The sequence below is a fragment of the Oppia nitens genome, unplaced genomic scaffold (genome assembly GCF_028296485.1).
Source record: "Oppia nitens isolate AA-2021 unplaced genomic scaffold, nextdenovo-longstitch-racon4-pilon3 scaffold5_pilon_pilon_pilon, whole genome shotgun sequence".
NCBI lineage: Eukaryota > Metazoa > Arthropoda > Arachnida > Sarcoptiformes > Oppiidae > Oppia > Oppia nitens.
Window position 1 is genome coordinate 3605050 of NW_026533243.1, and position 19807 is coordinate 3624856.

General features: G+C 26.0%; 6 protein-coding genes across 7 annotated transcripts; 1 reads left to right on the forward strand and 5 right to left on the reverse strand.

The window, feature by feature from the left end:
- Positions 1-40: 40 nt before the first annotated feature.
- Positions 41-2851, reverse strand: LOC128961411 (uncharacterized). Its single transcript, XM_054307645.1, has 3 exons — positions 1512-2851; positions 1051-1438; positions 41-965 (listed from the first exon to the last, which is right to left on the reverse strand). Exons 1-3 carry the CDS (start codon positions 2623-2625, stop codon positions 203-205), a joined length of 2265 nt encoding a protein of 754 aa, XP_054163620.1. The 5' UTR covers positions 2626-2851; the 3' UTR covers positions 41-202.
- A 2762-nt stretch (positions 2852-5613) lies between these two features.
- Positions 5614-6587, reverse strand: LOC128961403 (uncharacterized). Its single transcript, XM_054307638.1, has 4 exons — positions 6442-6587; positions 6244-6384; positions 5990-6164; positions 5614-5801 (listed from the first exon to the last, which is right to left on the reverse strand). The coding sequence occupies exons 1-4, from the start codon at positions 6484-6486 to the stop codon at positions 5614-5616; spliced, it is 549 nt and encodes a 182-aa protein (XP_054163613.1). The 5' UTR covers positions 6487-6587.
- A 188-nt stretch (positions 6588-6775) lies between these two features.
- On the reverse strand, positions 6776-8241 carry LOC128961941 (lysine-specific demethylase 8-like). The gene has a single exon (XM_054308268.1). The coding sequence runs from the start codon at positions 8192-8194 to the stop codon at positions 6776-6778; it is 1419 nt and encodes a 472-aa protein (XP_054164243.1). The 5' UTR covers positions 8195-8241.
- Positions 8242-8536: 295 nt separating this feature from the next.
- On the reverse strand, positions 8537-9279 carry LOC128961498 (uncharacterized). Its single transcript, XM_054307744.1, has 2 exons — positions 8849-9279; positions 8537-8780 (listed from the first exon to the last, which is right to left on the reverse strand). Exons 1-2 carry the CDS (start codon positions 9277-9279, stop codon positions 8537-8539), a joined length of 675 nt encoding a protein of 224 aa, XP_054163719.1.
- Positions 9280-11907: 2628 nt separating this feature from the next.
- Positions 11908-14962, reverse strand: LOC128961383 (procathepsin L-like). Of its 2 annotated transcripts, none has more exons than XM_054307615.1 (5): positions 14727-14962; positions 13344-13765; positions 13258-13289; positions 12999-13190; positions 11908-12933 (listed from the first exon to the last, which is right to left on the reverse strand). In XM_054307615.1, exons 2-5 carry the CDS (start codon positions 13756-13758, stop codon positions 12559-12561), a joined length of 1014 nt encoding a protein of 337 aa, XP_054163590.1. In that variant the 5' UTR covers positions 13759-13765; positions 14727-14962; the 3' UTR covers positions 11908-12558. The 2 variants fall into 2 exon arrangements, with proteins under 2 accessions (XP_054163590.1, XP_054163591.1); XM_054307616.1 differs by lacking the exon at positions 14727-14962 and adding an exon at positions 13833-13863.
- Positions 14963-17066: 2104 nt separating this feature from the next.
- LOC128961381 (serine/threonine-protein kinase Nek7-like) lies at positions 17067-18528 on the forward strand. Its single transcript, XM_054307614.1, has 2 exons — positions 17067-17314; positions 17381-18528. The coding sequence occupies exon 2, from the start codon at positions 17388-17390 to the stop codon at positions 18453-18455; it is 1068 nt and encodes a 355-aa protein (XP_054163589.1). The 5' UTR covers positions 17067-17314; positions 17381-17387; the 3' UTR covers positions 18456-18528.
- Positions 18529-19807: the final 1279 nt, after the last annotated feature.

A 19807-nucleotide genomic window follows, 5' to 3' on the forward strand; every position in this document is an offset into this window, starting at 1 on the left:
TCGTAGTTATCGTCCAAATTAAAACAATATTCTATAATATTGTTAACATTACCGTAACAATAATTTTCGTGATCTGTATATAAAGTCAATTGAAATAAGTTTTAATTTTATTATATTTTAAAAATTTAATAACTAGTGTTGACTTTGAAAAGATATGTGAGTTAAACAGTGAGTGACGAATAAATTGAGCCAACTATTTGTATCAAATATTTTGTCTATTAATAAAACTATTGAGAAGCCATGGATTGGATGATAACTGTGCTGTTGTTGCTGAGTGAGGAAGAGGTCTTTGTTGTGACAAATCAGTTGGATATTGTGTTAATGGAGAGATGGATGGTGTGGGTGGTCCGGCTCGTAGTATGTGTTGCTGTTGTAGTTGATGATGATGCTGTTGGTGATGCATTTGATGATGATGTTGTTGTTGTTGTTGTTGATGATGTTGTTGCTGCTGTTGCTGGTGGTGTTGTTGATGCTGTTGTTGTTGAGGTGACATTTGGTTATGATGTGACTGATGTGATTGGTGATGGTTGTGATGATGTTGATGTAAAATGTTTGAATTAGCTGTTGTTGGCACCATTGATTCATGTGATTGATTTGATTGAAGACCATTATTAACATTCATAACTGCCGCCTGAGCTATACTTCTAGCGGCTAATAATTGAACACTCGTTGCATTTATTTGAGGTTTTCGAGGGCTTAACATTTGAGAGCTTGTAGTTGGAGTGGCAATCGGTAACACACACTGTGTGACACTGGGAGCTCCTTCGGGAAATGTTTGTGTGTTTGCCTGTAATTGTTTAGTATGTGTTGCCGAATGATTTTCTAGTTTTTTGCGTGTATTAAAACTTTTCTCACATCCCGGCCAATTACATGGAAATGCTGTATCCGGGTTAATATGAAGCTGTTTATGTCGGCTCAGGTATGTGTGTCGCTTAAATGTGGCCTCACATCCGGGCCAATCACAACTAAAATATTAATAATACATATTACAGTCATATTTGAGTAATTGAATTGATTTGAATGAACAATAAAATATGATTTAAAACTAACCGATAATCTCGTTGTTCTTCATGTGATTTCATATGTTGTGTAAGATCTCTATTATTATAGAAGAGAGCCCCACATCCCGGCCACGCACACCGAAACTGTCTGTCCTTTTCGTGTCTCATTCGGTGTTCTTTCAAATTATTCATATATTTTGTTTTAAACGTACAGTCAGTCCAATCGCAATAGTGATAATTTTCTTGATGAAAGCGCCGGTGTTTATCAAGAAATGGTTTACCGGTAAAACTTTTGTCACATTTATCGCACTTAAAGGGCCTGATATTTAAATGCACTTTATTTTTATGTGACTCCAAATTAGGTAACTTTCGATGAGTATAATCACAGACATCACACTTATAAAGCTTTTCATATTTATTGCGTTTCGGTTTAATTGCTATTAATGTTAATTTAATTAAAAACAAATTACCGGTAAATTTTAAAATTTAAAACATTAATATTTACTAAACCTTTAGTAACGCCTCTTTTAAATCCTTTTTTGGGACCCCTTTTCTGTGGTGTTTTTGTGGGCTTCGTATTAGTTTTCTTCGGATTATAAGTATTATCATTTGTTTCTTCTACTACTTCATCTATTTCATCAAAATTATCTATTATTTCGTCGATCTCTTCAATAAGATTACCACTAAATGAATTAAACGACTGTTGCTGAGTATAACTAGACTTCGGTGGTCTTCCTCTGCCTCTCTTTTTCTTTTTCGGTCCTCTTTTTGTCACTTTTTTAACTACTTTTCGATTTCGTCGTAAAACTCCATTATCTCCATCTACAACATCACTAATTGGGTCACAATCAGAGTCTAATGTTTCAATTACAACATCATTATTGTCGTCATTACTAATATATTCATCAATTAATTTAGTTTCTGTTGTTTTCTTATATTTTTTATTCCTTCTTCTGTTAGCAAACAATCTTTTGGTCTTCTCGTGAAAAGAAGAATTAATAATCAACTCTTTGGCAAAAATCAAGTCTTTTGAGTAATTAGTTTCCAAATTAGTAAACTTAACACTAATCTCTTGGTTTTGGGAACAATTGTCACAACTATTAAGACAACAATTCAATAAATTTCTATAATTTTCTAACAAATTAACTAAACTTTTGACAATTTTTATTTCATTCAAGAGCTCATCATTTTGTAGACTAATGGCCTCTACTGTGGCTTCAGTGGTATCTTTGATGTCCGTCTGAATAGACACAACTTCATTGGTATTTTCAACCATTTCATTGATATTAATAACATTTGAATTATCATTATTGCAATTATCGATTGCATCTTCTTTTTCTTCTTCATAATTACCATTAATATGAGTGTTGTCTTCACTATCTTTATTCATAGCAATGTTGTCAGTATTAGTATCATTATTATGACCATCGAGTGTGTCCTTAACGACAGCAAAATCAGGTGTCTCTTCCTTAATGGATGACATCATTGCAGACAATGAAGACATCACTTGAGAGTCGATGGCACTGTTGCTATCAGTTGATAATGAAATGTTCATATATTGCATGCATTCATTGGTCATATTATCGACCATTTGATGATCATTTGGATTGACTTCTTGAGCCATATGTCATCAAATGTGGTGATAATTGTCAATAATGTCAACGCGTATTGAGTTGTGTTTCCGTAAACATAGCTTTCAATGCAATCGTCAATCGTATGACTGTTTATCACATAAATAGTACACAATATTTACACAACAATATCATCGCTATTGTACTTCACGTTTAATAGTACTGTAAATATTGTACAATATTTAGAGTTAGAGTAACTTTTCAAAAGGAGGGAATTCCGTAATAAAAATTTATGTTCTCTCTCTTCATCGTTAGAAAAATAAAATATATTTAAATTATTATTAATAAATAGTACAAAAACTTGAATATTTTTTATATAAAATTTCAGTGAAATATTTAAAATTAGATTTCAATTCAATAAATTTTGTGATACTACTTATCAACACTAATCTAAAATTTTAATTTAAAATACAGTTTAATATAACATTTGTTTTCAAACATCATAATAAAATGTGTTGTTTAGGGTTTAATATGTGGTAACATAAGGAAATAGATTCACTAGGAATTCCCAGAGAGTAGGGAACATAAGGAACTTTTGGAAAATAAACCGATGAAAGGAATTTGATTGACTCTATTATATCATTAATACAGTATTATTAATATAATAGTACTGTAAAGCAATATTGTATTAATAAATTACATTACATTTCATCAATTTATCAATAATACTGTCAAATGAATAAATAAAATTCAAAAACAACGTATAATTTATTATTAATATTAATTTCAATTAACTTTAATTTATACAGTAATACAATATATTCTGTTAGATAACTAATTATATAGTATTTTAAGTATTTAAAATATTTAAATTAAATAAATTACATAAAATAAATAAACTTTTAATAAAGAAAAATATTATAAAAATTTATTTAACTAATGTTAAAATTTTTTGCATTTTATATTTCTTAAAACATGTAAAAATTATGTTTAGGCGTTGAAAGTATCAAACCTTTATTAGATTTAAATCTCGTATTCATTACAACTTAGTATTAATTTTTTATATACATATCACTAAATTATAATAATATAAATTGTAAATAATAACATATAATTTGTAATAAATTTTTATATTTTATTATATTTTAATTTATTAACGTTATACCGGTATAATATAATTTAAAATTGAATATTAATTTTGAGTCAAATATTACATTCAAAAATTTAATTTATGTTGATATCTGTTTTGTTTATAATTATTAAAATTTACAAAATTGATATCATTTACATTTTATATCACTTCCAAATGTTAGCAGAAATCGTCTAAATAATTATATCCCGTAACTTATATCACACTTAAATTTGATAGTATTTTAACCTTGAAAATAACAAAAAATATAAAATATTAAAAATAAAAATATAGTTACTGTAATTAAGTTTTATAATTTGATTTGTTAAAAAAAACAATATATTGAACTATTAATACTAATAATTTATTTAAATATATATTATTTAAAGTAAATATAGTATTATAATAATTGATTGCTTTAAGTCTGAAAACCACTTATTAATTAATGACTTATTTAAATATTACTAATCCTTAAAAATGAGATTTTTATAAATAAGTCAAAGTATTTATAATACATTGTTTTCATAAAGCATTCATTAGCTGCAAGTATTTCTCTCAAAGTAAAGTATAAAATCGTTTTCATTAAGTTATACTTAGCATTACTTTTATAATTATTAATATTTATTAATCATTTAGATTTTGATATTTATATTGACATAAAATATTAATACAAAAATTGCAAATAATATAATAAATACAATATATGTGTAAAGCATGTGCTATACCTCATACTTTGTAAGTATGGTTTTTATTAAGTATTTGAAGTCTACTTTCTCTCAAAGTTTTGTGTTTTTGCTAACTTTAAAAGTCAAGTATAAGTAGTGTTTTTATTAAGAAATTTTGAAAATACTTTGAGAGATTGCTTTATGAAAACAGGGTATAAGTGTTTTGTGACTTAAATCAGTTAATTGTCGCATAGAATACATTAAAAATGTATGTAAATATAATTTTATTATTTTAGACAAATATATCGATTAATAACTGCTTGTTTGTAAAAAATTATAAATTGATAATATTATTATTAATAAAAATAAACTTTTAATTTGAAAAAAATGTTATTAATACTCTTTTTATAAAATTTATTATAATTTTTTCGCTTAATTTCTTAATTCAATTATTTAGTTTTGAAAAGACTTTTTAATTAAAAAAACAGAAGCAATGGATAAACTAAAGAATTTGCAAAACTTAGACAATCTTTCGCTTGTAATTCACGGACCAAATGATCTAAGACTCAGACAAATGCCTATTAAAGAGCGTTTAGAACCAAACGGTATATAAATTAAATGATTCAAACATTTGTATTCATTAACTATTGATATAATTATTGATTTAATAAAATGTTTGATTGAAACGCATGGATGTAATCCAAATATAAGTATAGAGTGTACCGGTAATCATACAGTACTTCAATGGCTATATATGCCACCAAAAAGGACGGTAAAGTAGGTATCGTTAAAAGTACTGTTCCTTTAGTTCATACAGCGATGAGAGAAATTGATTTGATTGGTGTCTGTCGATTCAAATATGAGTTAGTAATTGTTTTGATGATAACATTAAAATAACATTTAACCAAACATTATGTAATTATGTAAATATTTAAACGTATCAATGAATACATAGTTATCCATTGGCCATACAATTGATAGCATCGGGTAAAGTAAATCTAAAGCCATTAGTAACCCATAAGTTTGACATAACTCAAGCCATTGATGCTTTCATGAGAATTCATGAACAACAATGTCGAAGGATCTCTCAAAGTGATGGTTCAATACTAACTCGTTATTCAAATTTTTTATAATTCAAATAAAATAGGAATATTACAGAAGAATACGATAATAAATATTTAATAATTTAATAAAAATTTGCAAATATATGTTATATATTTTCAATTAATTGTGTTTATACTATAAAACTAATTGGATTTATGAATGGCATCAAAAAGTTGTTGTCTTATGGTTGCCATTCCTTCAGTCATTTCATGAATCTGGTCTCTCGTCAACACAACAGAAATCTGTGAATTACTGTCACTTAACTGTAAATCAATTACACATTTGTTGTCTTCAGTTTTGCATTGGAAGTCAATGAGCGATGACATCGATTCTGAAAAATATAAACCAAATATAATTACAATTTAATTATTAATATTATTATTATTATTATTATTATTATTATTATAATAATAATAATAATAATAATAATAATAATAATAATAATAATAATAATAATTAATAATAATAATAATAATAATAATAATAATAATAATATTTTCATAACTCTTCAATACATACGAATTGGTTTATTATTTTTTAGCCAATTGTTACTGTTTTTAATAATTAATTTAATTAATATTTGTTTCAACTTCTGGTCAAATGTTTGCGGAAATATTTGATTTATTGAATCGACAGTCAAATCGGTATCACTTTTCAGACACTTTTGTATCAATTTTGATAAATTTGTTATTAACTGTCATTTAAGTAAAAAAATATCTAATTATCAGTCAATGAATTTAATTTAATGATTTAATGAATAATCAATGATTTACACAAATCACTTGCGATTCATTGGTACAGTTGTCCAACAATTGTGTGGTTCGGGTCACTACATGGTTGGACACACTTATGACTATACATTGTGTGTCAATCATATCAGTCATTATCTCTTGGATGTCGATCTCCTTTTTGGCCTAAAGTTTGAATATAATTTCAAATTAATAATATGTTATATATATTACTATAAAAACCTTATTAAGCAATAAAAGCGATTCAAAGTCAATGCCTGAAGACATTAGTGATGAGTATTTGTCCGATAAATCACTAATATTTTACAAATATTGGTCACAATTATATCGGTTATGTCATTGCAATCAAAAGTATAGTTTATTTTTACATTCAAAATATGTAAACAATGTTATAGTGCTCTCTATTGGAAACAACTATCACTTAATATATATATGTATTAATTTATATATCATATAATTTAATATAAATACAGTAATAATAGTTTTAATCGATTATATACTCATTAAATACTGTATTTATATAATATAAATAAATTTAGATATAATAATTGTATTTTTATTTCCACCAAAAACTAATTGAGAAACAATTAGACAAAGATTTAACAAAATGCCAATAATTTTTAGGCATAAAAAGCATTTCTCCCTCATTTAGTATACATTCATAATAATTATCTAAAGTATTAAAATTAGGAAACTTTTGCAAATCAACATTTTCTAAGTCCACTTGACTTGTGTTACACAAAAGTCTACAATCATTAGGATATATGTCCTCCCGGGGCGTCTCATAGCTGTATAATCTAATATATTTTTGTCCCATCATTTGTGCAAATATATTATCTTTGGGATCGTAATGTAACGGTGAAACAGTCCCTTTAGGACCAAACCAGGCATTTATGTCCACATCAACACATTCCTCATCAGTAATACTGCAAAAGTCTGGAATCGATATATCAGCCATAAGTTCTTCAATTTGATCAAAAAGATTGTGTTGAGCTAAATAGCCAACAGGTTTGCACCAGGAATTCATTATAAACTTATCAATAAAGTCATTGATAGTCATTAACTTTTGAGACCATTCCTCATCGGTATATTTATTGCCAATCTCAATGGGAACAGTTCGATATCCGGCAACTCTCTTAATATAATCTATAGACCACTTTCGACAACTCATTGCTGGCCAATCACTCATACAATCCGTGACAATCACCGGTAGTTTCGGTCGCAAATATTGATCACAAAATGTATTGAAGTCTATATCGTTTACTCTTTGAATTTGGTTTTTATTTATATTTTTATAATATGGCAAAAGTGATGTTAATTCACATTCATTATCATTGAGTTTAATGATATCTTTTATAACTTCCTTATTGTCATCATTGATGATGTTTTGTCTTTTGGTAGAAAAGTCAATCTTTTTATTTGCATATAACTTGCGTTTAAGACTATCACTGCAATTATCACTATATGGTTGGTCATCACTAATGTCTTTATGTATGATTTGTGCCATTTTAGCTAAAATATTATCCTTAAGTTTAGGACTCATTAAAAGTCCGAAATCTAATGCTTTTAAAGCCAATAATTTCTGAGTCAAACAAAATTGTCTGTCATTTGATGACATTGTCGACCAAATCTTTAGAAAAGCCTTTAATAGTGAAACCAAAGCAAAACAATATCTGATATCAACGACAACTCGACTCCAATCACAACAATTGATTGTTTCCCACATCTTGTCTAAGATTGCCTCACATTTGGTGTCCATGTCTTCATAAATATCATCCAATAGTATGTATTGACAATCACTTGTTTGTAATGACAATGAATTGATATAGTCTTCAATGGATTGCTTTAAGTAAACGATTGATTCTTCAATTATTTCATTATTAATCAAATTATCTGACATTTGGTTAACATTTGTTGTCATTAAACACATCAACTGTTTGACCAAAAGTTTGTTATTTTCCATAATTTCATTCATTGTTTGTCTCACTCTTTAACTGTTTATTGCTTTGAATATCACATATATTTGTTATCGTTTGTCGTTTCTATGGTAACTAAACTTTAAAAATTATCATATTTTCATATATGAAATGTGCATGTTCAAATACAGTATAATTTAATTTTATTTAACATTTATCATGATCATATTTATTTTATTTACAATAATTATTACATATTTAGCAATATTTTACATTAATTACACAAATTTATAGTAATTAATAAAAATAGACTAGATGATCAATGGTTATAAATGTAAAGTACATTGATTATATTATTAATATGTACAGTAGTGTAGTGTATGATTGCATCAATTTTGAGATTAGTCTAGAATACTACCGAAGCCGTCAATAACCGACAGAGCCTTTGAATATTTAGTGCCTTTTGGCAAATGTGGTAAATGTTGACATTTATCCGAATCTTCCTCATAGTCACTGCACATCATATTCACAGTGTTTGAAGCCATCGATGAAATATATTTTTCGTATAAATCGACGGTTTTCTCATTGCATTTATTGTCATTGAATGCGGAACTCATAATACATGACTTAAGATTATGGAAAGCACTTCAGTATATAAATAATATAAAATAAAAATTAATTGATAATATTGTTGGACAATATGTATGACATACCAGCACGCGTGGGGCACTTTTAATTTGGTTGTATAAGCGCTGGACTTTCCGAGTGCTATCATGAATTGATCCATACATTTGTTAGATTGATCTCTGATATGATTTCCGCAAACCGAGAATGACATCAATTCAGTCTTTTTTGATGATTTAGTGCAATAACTTCTGTCTAAAGTCTTAACCGTATAGAGCATCACATTAGCCAACTGTCTGTGCACTTCATTACCACAAACATCTGTGTAATCCTTAACACATTTAATCAAATTAGCCGTTTCTTTACAATGTTTTTCTAATTCCGGTTCATTTTCCGGGTATTTTCTCGACCGATGGCCAACAAACCAAAGTTTATCAGCGCATGCATTGGCTTTGGTTTTGTGTATGTCGTCACACATGAGATCCACATCTTTATCTTTTTTACTCATTGGTAGACTCATCGTTAATCCTATTAATCCTAATTACAATATGAATTAATATTTAAAAAATAAAAATATGTTATATAATATTAAAATTTTAATACTTACCAATTAAACTAATAATAAAAATTGTATCATTTATTCGATTCATTTTATTTTTAATATTAGTTAAATTATTATTATAATAAAATATATTTTAACTTTAGTTTTTTAATTTGCTATAAACTATGTCTTTCTCATCAAAACAATTGATTTTATAGCAATTTAATTGAAAATACAGTAAATTTATATACATATTGATCACGTAAATTACAGGTATTAAAATACTATACATTAGGTCACACGTAAACCATTGATTTGTAAATATAGTATAATATCGACAAGTATTTAATTTTAAAAAACTAATAGCCAAGGCTCTCATCACATTGTCATCCCTATACTCCCCTCACATTTACCGGTATATCAATATTATAATGAATTGACAAAATAATATTACGTTCAGTAAACTATTTTTATAATCAATATACTACAGTATATAAAACTATATGTTTTGTTATACCATAGATTTAATAACACAAGGAAATTGCTTTACAATACTATATCCTAATTATAACCCATTTAGCAAATAAATCAATTAAATACTAGTATGATATCACGTTTCACTTATTTAAAGCATATTTTATTAAACAAAATTAGTTGAAACACAATTTAATAATTAGTTATATCTGATTATCTATTAAAAGTTTAATTATGCTAAAATATTTACAATATAAATGTTAAGTGCAAAAATGTTTTTAAAAATAATAATTACAGTAATAATATTAAGGTAATAGTAAATAATTAAATTTATGAATTAAATTAAAATAAATATAAAATTAAATATTTTCTCTTAAATTATATTTGTATGTATTATACAATTAGTAAATAACTATATATATATAATATTGTAATATATAATATATATTATATATATTGTTTCAATTATCGCAAAATGTATTATACGTAAGTAACTTTTTAAATTGTGTAATACCCGTTAATCCATTATCAATAGACTAAATTAAGATTAGTAAACAAAATATTATCCTTATTATACAGTTATTGCAAAATTTTATATGTATTAACATATTTTATTAACTATTAATATGAAATCAATAAAAAAATAGTAAACTAAGTTCTTCTGAACAAAAATGATAAAATTATCTATTTTAGAGTATTTGATAAATTAGTTTTTTTAGATTATTATTTTAATAACAACCACTTTTTACACAGCAATAAATTGTTGATATCTCAAAAAATATATTATATTAATATTAAAGCTTTATAAATTGCTAACTATAATTGATTAAAAAAAATGTATATATAAATTTATATATATATGTTAACTATTTWAATATAATTTCATAGTATTTTAATAAAATTAAAATTTTTGAACTACCGGTTAAATAACTAATAAATGCTTTGACGTTATATTAATTAATAACAAATCCATACCACAAACAATAATAATTTAATTCATAACATTTGAAAATTAATTATCATTATAACTATTAGATAACCAGTTAAGAATGCTAGAAAGCATTTTCAGAAAAAAAACTTGAATAACATTGAAAACCATTAGTTATAGCGGCTATATAATATATAAAAATTTAAAAACTGGTCAAATATACATTATATAAATATTGTCATGTAGAGTATCAATTGACTCGATATGACAAAATAAACAACTATAGTCATGTAGGGTATCAATTGACTAGGTATAACAAAATAAATTCAACTATAGTCATGTAGGGTATCAATTGACTAGGTATAACAAAATAAATTCAACTTTTGTCATGTGGGGTATCAAATAACTCGGTTTGACAAAATAAACAACTATAGTCATGTAGGGTATCAAATGATTTAGTATAACAAAATAATCATTTATAATTATACTTTTGCCGCTTATACTTATTCTTAATGTTCCCGTAGATATCAAAATTTTAATGCATATTTTTTTATTTTTGTTTTTGATTCTTTATTCAAATCTATAATTAAAAAAAATTCTAAAATTTTTTTATACTTTTGCCGCCATTTTAAAAAAATATGCTGAAATATTATATCATATTTTTGATGCTTCTTACAATTCTAAACGTTAAAATTTTTACCTAATTTTTGTTACTTTGGCCGCCATTTTCTTTATGATCCCGAAGAGATATGAAAATTTTAATGCATATTTCTTATGCTTGTTTTTGATGCTTTATTCAAATCTATACTTTAAAAAAATGTATTATAAATTTATATATATATTTGGCCGCCATTTTGTCCATGTTCCCGAAGAAATATCAAAATTTTAATTCAACTTTTCAATACATTATTAGTAGTCCTCTAACCGAATCTGAAGTCAGAATTTCAAAATTCGCAAAAAAATTGCTACACACACACACACACACACACAAAAAAAAGGCTCGTATAGATTTCAGAAAACAAAACTTTTCAAGTTTTTTTTGAAAATAGCATTTTCTACAAAACTGATTGCAAATGAAATATTAGATTTAGTTCTTTTCCTACAAACATATAAACAAAATATTAAACTTTTGTTAAATATATTTATTATACTGTATTTATAGTACACACATAACTACAATACGTATACAACTGTATAAAGTAAAGATTTATTATTTATTTTAAAAATATGATAAAAACGACTGTTAAAAATATATATTTAAATAATTATCATTAATGAATACTATTGATTCAATATAAAATTATTTAAGTCAATTTGTTTACATAAAATTTAAAGATAAACTTTTTTACATTAGGCGTGGTCCACATATTACGTTCACACTTGAGGGGAGGGGGTTAGCCAAAGCAAACTTTTGCGAACGAGGGGAGGGTAGAGACTTTAAGAACGTTCGCATTCAGATATTTTATTTCTTGTGGTGGGGGGGGGGGTAGCGATTAGGGACATGCGAACGTAATTTTTTTAAATGACTACATGCAAACAATTGCGAACATAGGGGAGGGAGGGGGTCTAGATTTTTTAAAAAGTGCGAACGTAATATGTGAACCACGCCTTATCACTTTATTTATAAAAATTGTGACTTGATATTCATATTAAAATCAATAATATATACATTTTAAAAAGTAAATTATAGTTATATGTATTACATATTTGATATAAAGTATTCATATAATTGAAATATTTATAAACGTTTGAAGTATGAATTGTCTAATATTTAAAAATTTAGATTAAATAAAATCTTTGGAAAATAATTTTCAAATATGACTTAAACATTATCTCTGAAGACATATTTGTCACATTTAAACCAATGGATACGATGCAGAGCTGGCAATACCGCATTGATTGTCCTTATTTCGGGTCATTTTGATATATCCCTCGTCACCCCATTGTGTGCCCCAACTATTCTTAACAATCCAATAGTCTTCAGAGGCAGGACTCGTGCCATAACCGACAACAAGTACTCCGTGGTCTAACTCAGTTGAACTACACTCGGCCTCATCGTACACACCCTTTGAATAGAATTGAAACGACTCATGACTGGCATCGATAGCCACTGAAACGGGACCGACAGTGGCCACCGCTTCTTTCAATTTGTTTTCATCGCCTTCGGAAATATCAACAAAACCAGTATCAGTTGCGCCAACATTTCTGGCTTTGTAGCGACACTTCTTGTCCTATTTTAATGTTTAACAAACTTTTAATATAAGTATATCTAAAAATAATATAATAAATACTGTACTTTAGCCTCATAGGGATAACTTCCTTCAGTGTCCACTCCGTGATTGTCTTTAATATAAGCAAATGCATTGTCCATAAGTCCTCCTTCACAACCATTGTTACCATAACTGTGTGAGCAATCAATAAGATTTTGTTCAGAGAGTTCAATCATTTTTCCATATTTGCGGTAATGTTGGCCTTCAAGAGCACCGGTCTATAAATTGTAAATAAAAACATTAATAAAATGTCATCAAAAAATAATACCCCCAAATAATACTAACCGCCGAAAATGACCAGCAACTTCCGCACTGACCTAAAAATCAAAATAATTATTAAATTGCTAACTACATCACTAATCAATACAAACCCTGATTTTTAACTTCAGACACATATCCTTTGTCTCGCCAATCAACAGATGCCGGAACCATAACATTGTGTGGACTCAAATAAGAAGATCCGTTATACGAATCAGTTCGGTAAGACTTCTTAAAACCATTCATAAGAGCAGTAAACTCGTGAGATAACAGGTCTCCAAACTGGTTCATTGCAAGTGAATAACCCTTAAGACCATTAGCCGCCCGATTGTTATGTTTGGCTATTCTGTGTTTATTCTCCATAAAAACTTTTAATCTAAAGTTTTCTTCGCTTTGATCGGTGTATTGCTTTCCATGTTTTACTTTGAAAGACTCCCATTCCTCGAATATCACGTCCCGGTAGGAGATGGCCAACGCTTGTGTCGACACTATGGCCAACAATCCCAAGACTAGTATATTGTTATACATTTTATGCCTATATTTTCAAATAAGTCAATAATAGTTTTAAACTTTCAATAGTTTTATCATTAATTATAAATTACTTTTTAAATAAAGAAAATCTTATAAAACTATTTATTATAAAATTGAGACTTTAATATATAGACTATTTAAGGCACTAATCATATGATTCAATCTATTTATATATAGTTTATCTATATTTCAAAAATCATTTCCAACTGATAGCAACTAAAAGTGTAAATAAAGTTATAATATATGTTATTATTATGATTACAGTATATTAATAGGCTATCAAATCAAATACTAGATAAATGAATCATACATTTAATAAAAATGTAATTAAAAAAAAATACATCTAAATAGTGTTGTGCACAACAAATAAGTTTATTATAACTAATAACTAATATAAATATAAATTACAATCAAATGATAGTATAAAGAGTTTGATGTGTTTGTAGTTATTAGTCAACACTAAATCATATGACTTTTGTACTGACAGTCAAACCAGTTGTCACTACTCTATGGTAAACATTGACTCAACTGATGATGAAATTCAATACAAATATAATAATAATAAACAGATATTATATATCATATATAGAGTCAATCATTCAATTAATCATTTATTTTAATTACAATTTAAGTATTTACTTATATTTTTTAAGACTAATTATTTAACTATTTTTTCAAAATTCAATTTACACCAAAACAAAAAATATAAATATTGAATACTTTAAAAAAATAATTAAATTAGCATGCTAAAATTACTATTATATCATATGGCTTAAATAAAACAAATATTAAAACTAATTAATAATTACTTTTTCATAAAAACAGGTTTTATAGTAAATATTAATATAAGAAATAACTTAACATTCAATAAATCGTAAATAATTATAAAATTGATATAAATTACTTAAATTTAATAAAAATTTAAGCATTGATTCAATAATTATGATTATTATGTAATGACTCACCAAATAAATAGCCAAATGTTAAGTTCAGACAATGAAATGATAAATAATAACTTTTTTTTTGGTAAATCAGATGAGACTGTTTGCGACTCTTTGTGTTGAAACGTAAAGCAATGCTATTGTGTGTTAAAGTTGTTGCCAAAGCTAACTGAGCCTCTGAGCCAACTGTGCTGTGTTTAGCTCTAACTTGTTCTCAACTATTCTTCAAAACTCGTGATTATTATAATGAGATGTTTTTGTAGTTATTTTATATATAATATATGACATCAATAGTGCTTCCAATGAATTGATGCAGTGATGAGCGCCACCACAACATTGACATTACATTACATTATCTTATAATTGATTGAACTTTATTTGAAAACTTTTTCATTTAATAAATATTAAAAATTTTAACAAAATTATGCTTATTTAACATTAAATGTATAGTTTATTATCAAAGTTTTATTTAAAATTTCTATGAATGCAATTTTCAATACCTAAATGTTATCGTAACTAAAATAATCTAAAGTTTAGATTAATATTCTAAACAATTGTCAAAATATGTTGATTCGGTTTTTAACTGTAAATACAATCAATTCATAAAACATATGATTTAGTTTTTGAATCTTTAAATTAAGTTTAATTTATTAGAGTTAAATATTTTTAAATGTCAAACTTTTTACAAATTAATTGTRTTTTTTAAATTTCATTTAGAATTGTAGAAATATATCATATATTAATAAAAAAAATATGTGTTAGTTAATTAAATAATTAATTTTAACTCAATTAAAAACTTTATTTTATCAAAATTGATTAAAATATAAATGTTAACCCACTTTGGATAACATATTTGTTATTTGTTAACTCATTTTCGATTCAATAAAATAAAAAATTATAATAATATACATTATTGCTTAGTAGTACACAAATATTTCATAAATATTTAAATTTATCATTAAATATGTTTTTATAATCATTTTAAATATTTTTGTAAACTCTTTGCAATTATTATTATTAAAAATTTATTTTATCACTAATTTATTATTATTTAATTTTCTTTATTGTCAAGATTATGTAACTAAAAGATATAAAAAATATGTAGCTTTAAAATTGTAAATAAAATTAGTTAATAATAATATTTCTTAATAGTGTTATAAATAATTATATTTAATTAAAAAAAATATTTATTAATATCAGTAAAATATTTTTACTAATTTTTAAGTTTTGACATCTACTTTAAATAAAAATAACTATTAAGTCATTATTATTATCAAAGTTATCGTCAGATGTCGTGAATCCAATATACAGGTATTATTAATATAACTTATTTAGAAAATAATACAATATTCTAACAAATATTGTTTTAGAAATTTCATTAATTTTTATCTAAAAGTTTAAAAAGTACTATAATTTATATATATTTAATTTAATTATATATATTTTAATCCAATAAAATTAAAAAATATTAAAATATGGATAATAAAATATATGTATTTATATTACATAATAACGGAAAATTTATGCTGTATTTGGTTTAAGAATTTTTTTATCTATTAATTTTTTTTTTTTGAATGTTTGTCATATAAATATTTAATAGTAATATTTATCAATGAATTTATAGATCAGTAAACATTTGGAAAATTATTTACAAAACTCTTGAAAAAATATAAGCCATATACTAATAAATAAATGATAAGTTATTTAAATATATAATTTAATTAAATTGTATTTTAAAATCATTCTAAACCTATAACTAATTTTTATGCAAGTTTTATTGAAATAGTTAAATGAACTCTAAAATTATATAATATTTGGAAAAGTTTATTATTGAAAAATTTAATGTGAAATTTAATTGTTTACATATTAATGAAACTTTTGTAAAGATAATTTTATTTATTGAATGATAAATCATATGGTATATGATTTTATGTAAAAATTATATCTTGATTTATAATAGCTCGGTAGCTATTTATTCTCAAATTATAAAAAACAATTGTTTTCTATTCAATAGTCACATAAATAATTAGATAATTAGTTTGTCTTCACAACAATATTTTCTATTCGTTATTATTGGCAATTATTGGCAATTATTGGTCGGTTTTAGAAACAACTTGTTTTTGTATTGATTACATAGTAGTTATCTATAGCTAGTCTATTGTGTCATTAGGTGTTTAGATTAGATATTGAATAGCATTGAATGAACTGAAAAATCTAACATAAAAATTTAAATACTAAAAGGCATACCAAGTATTTTCACATATTAAGTGAAAAAAGTCATAAAAAGTGAATTAAATGTAAATTTTATCGATATAAAGGTTTAAAAATCATTATTAGTTGACAAATAGACTTTATTAGAATAACAGTTTAGAAGTTTTGTAAGTTAAATGAGACGATAGTGTGAATGCACTCATCCCCTACCCTACCCTACCCTACCCGACACTACCCGATACTTTATCATATAATATGCAATAATAGCGTATAAGTGCTATAGTGAGCACTGGTTATCTATAGTTTTATACGTCAGTCAAATTGAATACATATTAGTAAAACAAAACATCACTAAAACTCAAACCAATATCTTTGAAACGTTTCTGAAACGGGATATAAATGTCTGTATAAATACATTGATTAGAAATTTATATTATTCATATAATTTAATTTAATGACAAATTAAGTGTTAAAATGTGTGATAATAAGGGGCAAAAAGTGATAATTGGATCATTGGATAACTTTGAATTGAATAACCGTATAGGAAAGGGTCAGTTTAGTGTTGTCCATAAAGCTCTATGCCGTCAAACAGGACAGATGGTGGCGCTCAAGAAAATGCAGATCTTCGAGATGTTAGACGCAAAGGCAAGATATGATTGTATTAAAGAAATCAATTTACTTCAACAGTTAGACCACGAAAATGTGATAAAATATTTGTGCTCTTTTATTGACAACAATGATCTTTATATTGTGCTTGAGTTGGCCGATGCGGGAGACCTGTCTCGGCTAATACACTACTTCCGAAAAGAGTGTCGACTAATACCTGAGCACACAATTTGGAAATATTTTGTACAAATATGTTTGGCTTTAGAGCACATGCATAGCAAACGTGTTATGCATCGGGACATCAAACCGGCCAATGTTTTCATGACAAGTCAAGCAGTAGTCAAATTGGGTGATCTCGGTTTGGGCCGATTTTTTAGCTCCCGAACTAATGACGCGCATTCATTGGTGGGAACACCCTATTATATGTCACCCGAACGGATCAATGAAACTGCTTATGACTTCAAATCAGACATTTGGTCACTCGGTTGTCTTTTATACGAGTTGGCAGCTCTTCAGTCTCCCTTTTATGGCGAGAAAACAAACTTATATTCTCTTTGCAAGAAAATTGAAAAGTCTGAATATCCTCCCATCCCTTCGGATTTATATTCAAAAGAGTTGAGAACAGTTGTCCACAACTGTTTACAACCCAATCCTGATAAACGACCGGACATTTGTACTGTTTTAGCCATCGCTCAGAACACGTATATGAAATCTATGCAAATATTTATACAAAAGAAAACTATTAAACAATCGGCAACAAAGTCGGTGCCACCGGCCATACATGTGCCGCACAGTTCTATGGATACTCAAGACTCTAAATATGGTCAGCCATTAGTTGGTCAACAACAACATCATAGTAGTCATCAGTCACAACAAGAGACTCAACAAACCCATTGTTTTCCCCGATTGTGGACTAAAGACAAGAATTTGAACTAAATGTTATGATTTTGCATTTTATTTATGACTTATAAAAACAATATTTTATTTTAGAAAACAAACCATATTTACCCTGGACAAATTTACTACTTTTTAAAAAATTTTATACACTTGTTATAAATTATTTTTTAAAAATAAACACTACTTTTAAGTGTATAAATAAAATTTTTTTCTTAGATTTGAATATATTTTAAACAAATTATTTTGAATTTTTATATCTAATTATTTCGTTATAGGATTAATCCATCATAGGATCAGTAATTGATAATAAAATGCATTTAAGTTTTGATAATTTAATTTAAAAATGGAAAATATTTAAATCATTGAGTTTTGTGTAGTAGAAAAATATTTGTATTATCATTGTAGTGAATGATAAGTATTTTAAATGAAATATTATAATACATATATTTTACTATAAAATATCAATAACAACTAATAACATAATATATATGTTTGTCAAGTGTTGAGAAATATAATTTGCATTAAATTACTTTAAATTAAATTAATATTTTTATGTGAATTTTGTATCTGTATCTAAGAAATGATTTTTTATTTATTTAATTAATTATAAAATTGATTATTAATAATACTGTATAATGAAATGTTTATTTGTATTTTAAGGCTATTTTAAAGCTAGAGTGTAATAAAATGATTTCATTAAACTAATTCAATTATCGATTAGTCTCCAATCAAACGGTGCAATACATGGGATTCAATGTTTCCCACGGTTTGCAACAAAAATGATGCACTGGTGGTACTACTGGTGCCTTATGTTGTTAATAAGCATTGTCTCCAGAAATAATTATTTTATATTTATACTATACTATAGAATTGAATACATTAATAGTATAAATTAATTAAATTAACATTATTATAAGTTAAACAGACATACCTAAGCCATAGAAAACATTTACTGTACATAAACTGTATGTATTGTGTCTATCATAACCCTAGTCAGTCACCAAACTGGGCAAACACTTACACATTGAGAGGTAATATCGTATTTGAGGACCTGTTTGTTGTAGACTTTCCGCCTGTCGTAAAGCCAAAGACACCGCTCCAATCAAATTGAGACAACAAGGTATCAGCCCATACCTTACTACACACACATCCTTGCATTTAGCTTAAGCACATATAGTGTATAAAATAAATAGTCGGCCCAAAACCACTTACTTGTTTATACAAATAGTGGTAGTGTTGAACACACGCTTAGATCCAACTGTTATATTAGTGCTGATTTGAGTAAAGATTGAAAAACACTTCATTCATATTAACTATAAAACACTTATTTATCACAAATGCTTATGCAATCCCAATGCTGACCATTTAGTAAAGATTCAGTGACTTTTGAG

Excerpts from the sequence above, each read along its gene's own strand:
- LOC128961411 (XM_054307645.1), bottom strand. The coding sequence starts at position 2,625 with ATGGCTCAAGAAGTCAATCCAAATGATCATCAAATGGTCGATAATATG. Across the intron at positions 1,439-1,511 it reads TAAAAGAGGCGTTACTAAAG|CAATTAAACCGAAACGCAAT; the intron begins GTTTAGTAAATA and ends TAACATTAATAG. Across the intron at positions 966-1,050 it reads GAAGAACAACGAGATTATCG|TTGTGATTGGCCCGGATGTG; the intron begins GTTAGTTTTAAA and ends TTAATATTTTAG.
- LOC128961403 (XM_054307638.1), bottom strand. The coding sequence starts at position 6,486 with ATGTCTTCAGGCATTGACTTTGAATCGCTTTTATTGCTTAATAAG. Across the intron at positions 6,385-6,441 it reads CGCTTTTATTGCTTAATAAG|GCCAAAAAGGAGATCGACAT; the intron begins GTTTTTATAGTA and ends TTCAAACTTTAG. Across the intron at positions 5,802-5,989 it reads AAAAAATAATAAACCAATTC|AATCGATGTCATCGCTCATT; the intron begins GTATGTATTGAA and ends TATATTTTTCAG.
- LOC128961941 (XM_054308268.1), bottom strand. The coding sequence starts at position 8,194 with ATGAATGAAATTATGGAAAATAACAAACTTTTGGTCAAACAGTTGATG.
- LOC128961498 (XM_054307744.1), bottom strand. The coding sequence starts at position 9,279 with ATGAGTCTACCAATGAGTAAAAAAGATAAAGATGTGGATCTCATGTGT. Across the intron at positions 8,781-8,848 it reads AAAGTGCCCCACGCGTGCTG|TGCTTTCCATAATCTTAAGT; the intron begins GTATGTCATACA and ends TATATACTGAAG.
- LOC128961383 (XM_054307615.1), bottom strand. The coding sequence starts at position 13,758 with ATGTATAACAATATACTAGTCTTGGGATTGTTGGCCATAGTGTCGACA. Across the intron at positions 13,191-13,257 it reads GTTGCTGGTCATTTTCGGCG|ACCGGTGCTCTTGAAGGCCA; the intron begins GTTAGTATTATT and ends TACAATTTATAG. Across the intron at positions 12,934-12,998 it reads GTTATCCCTATGAGGCTAAA|GACAAGAAGTGTCGCTACAA; the intron begins GTACAGTATTTA and ends ACATTAAAATAG.
- LOC128961381 (XM_054307614.1), top strand. The coding sequence starts at position 17,388 with ATGTGTGATAATAAGGGGCAAAAAGTGATAATTGGATCATTGGATAAC.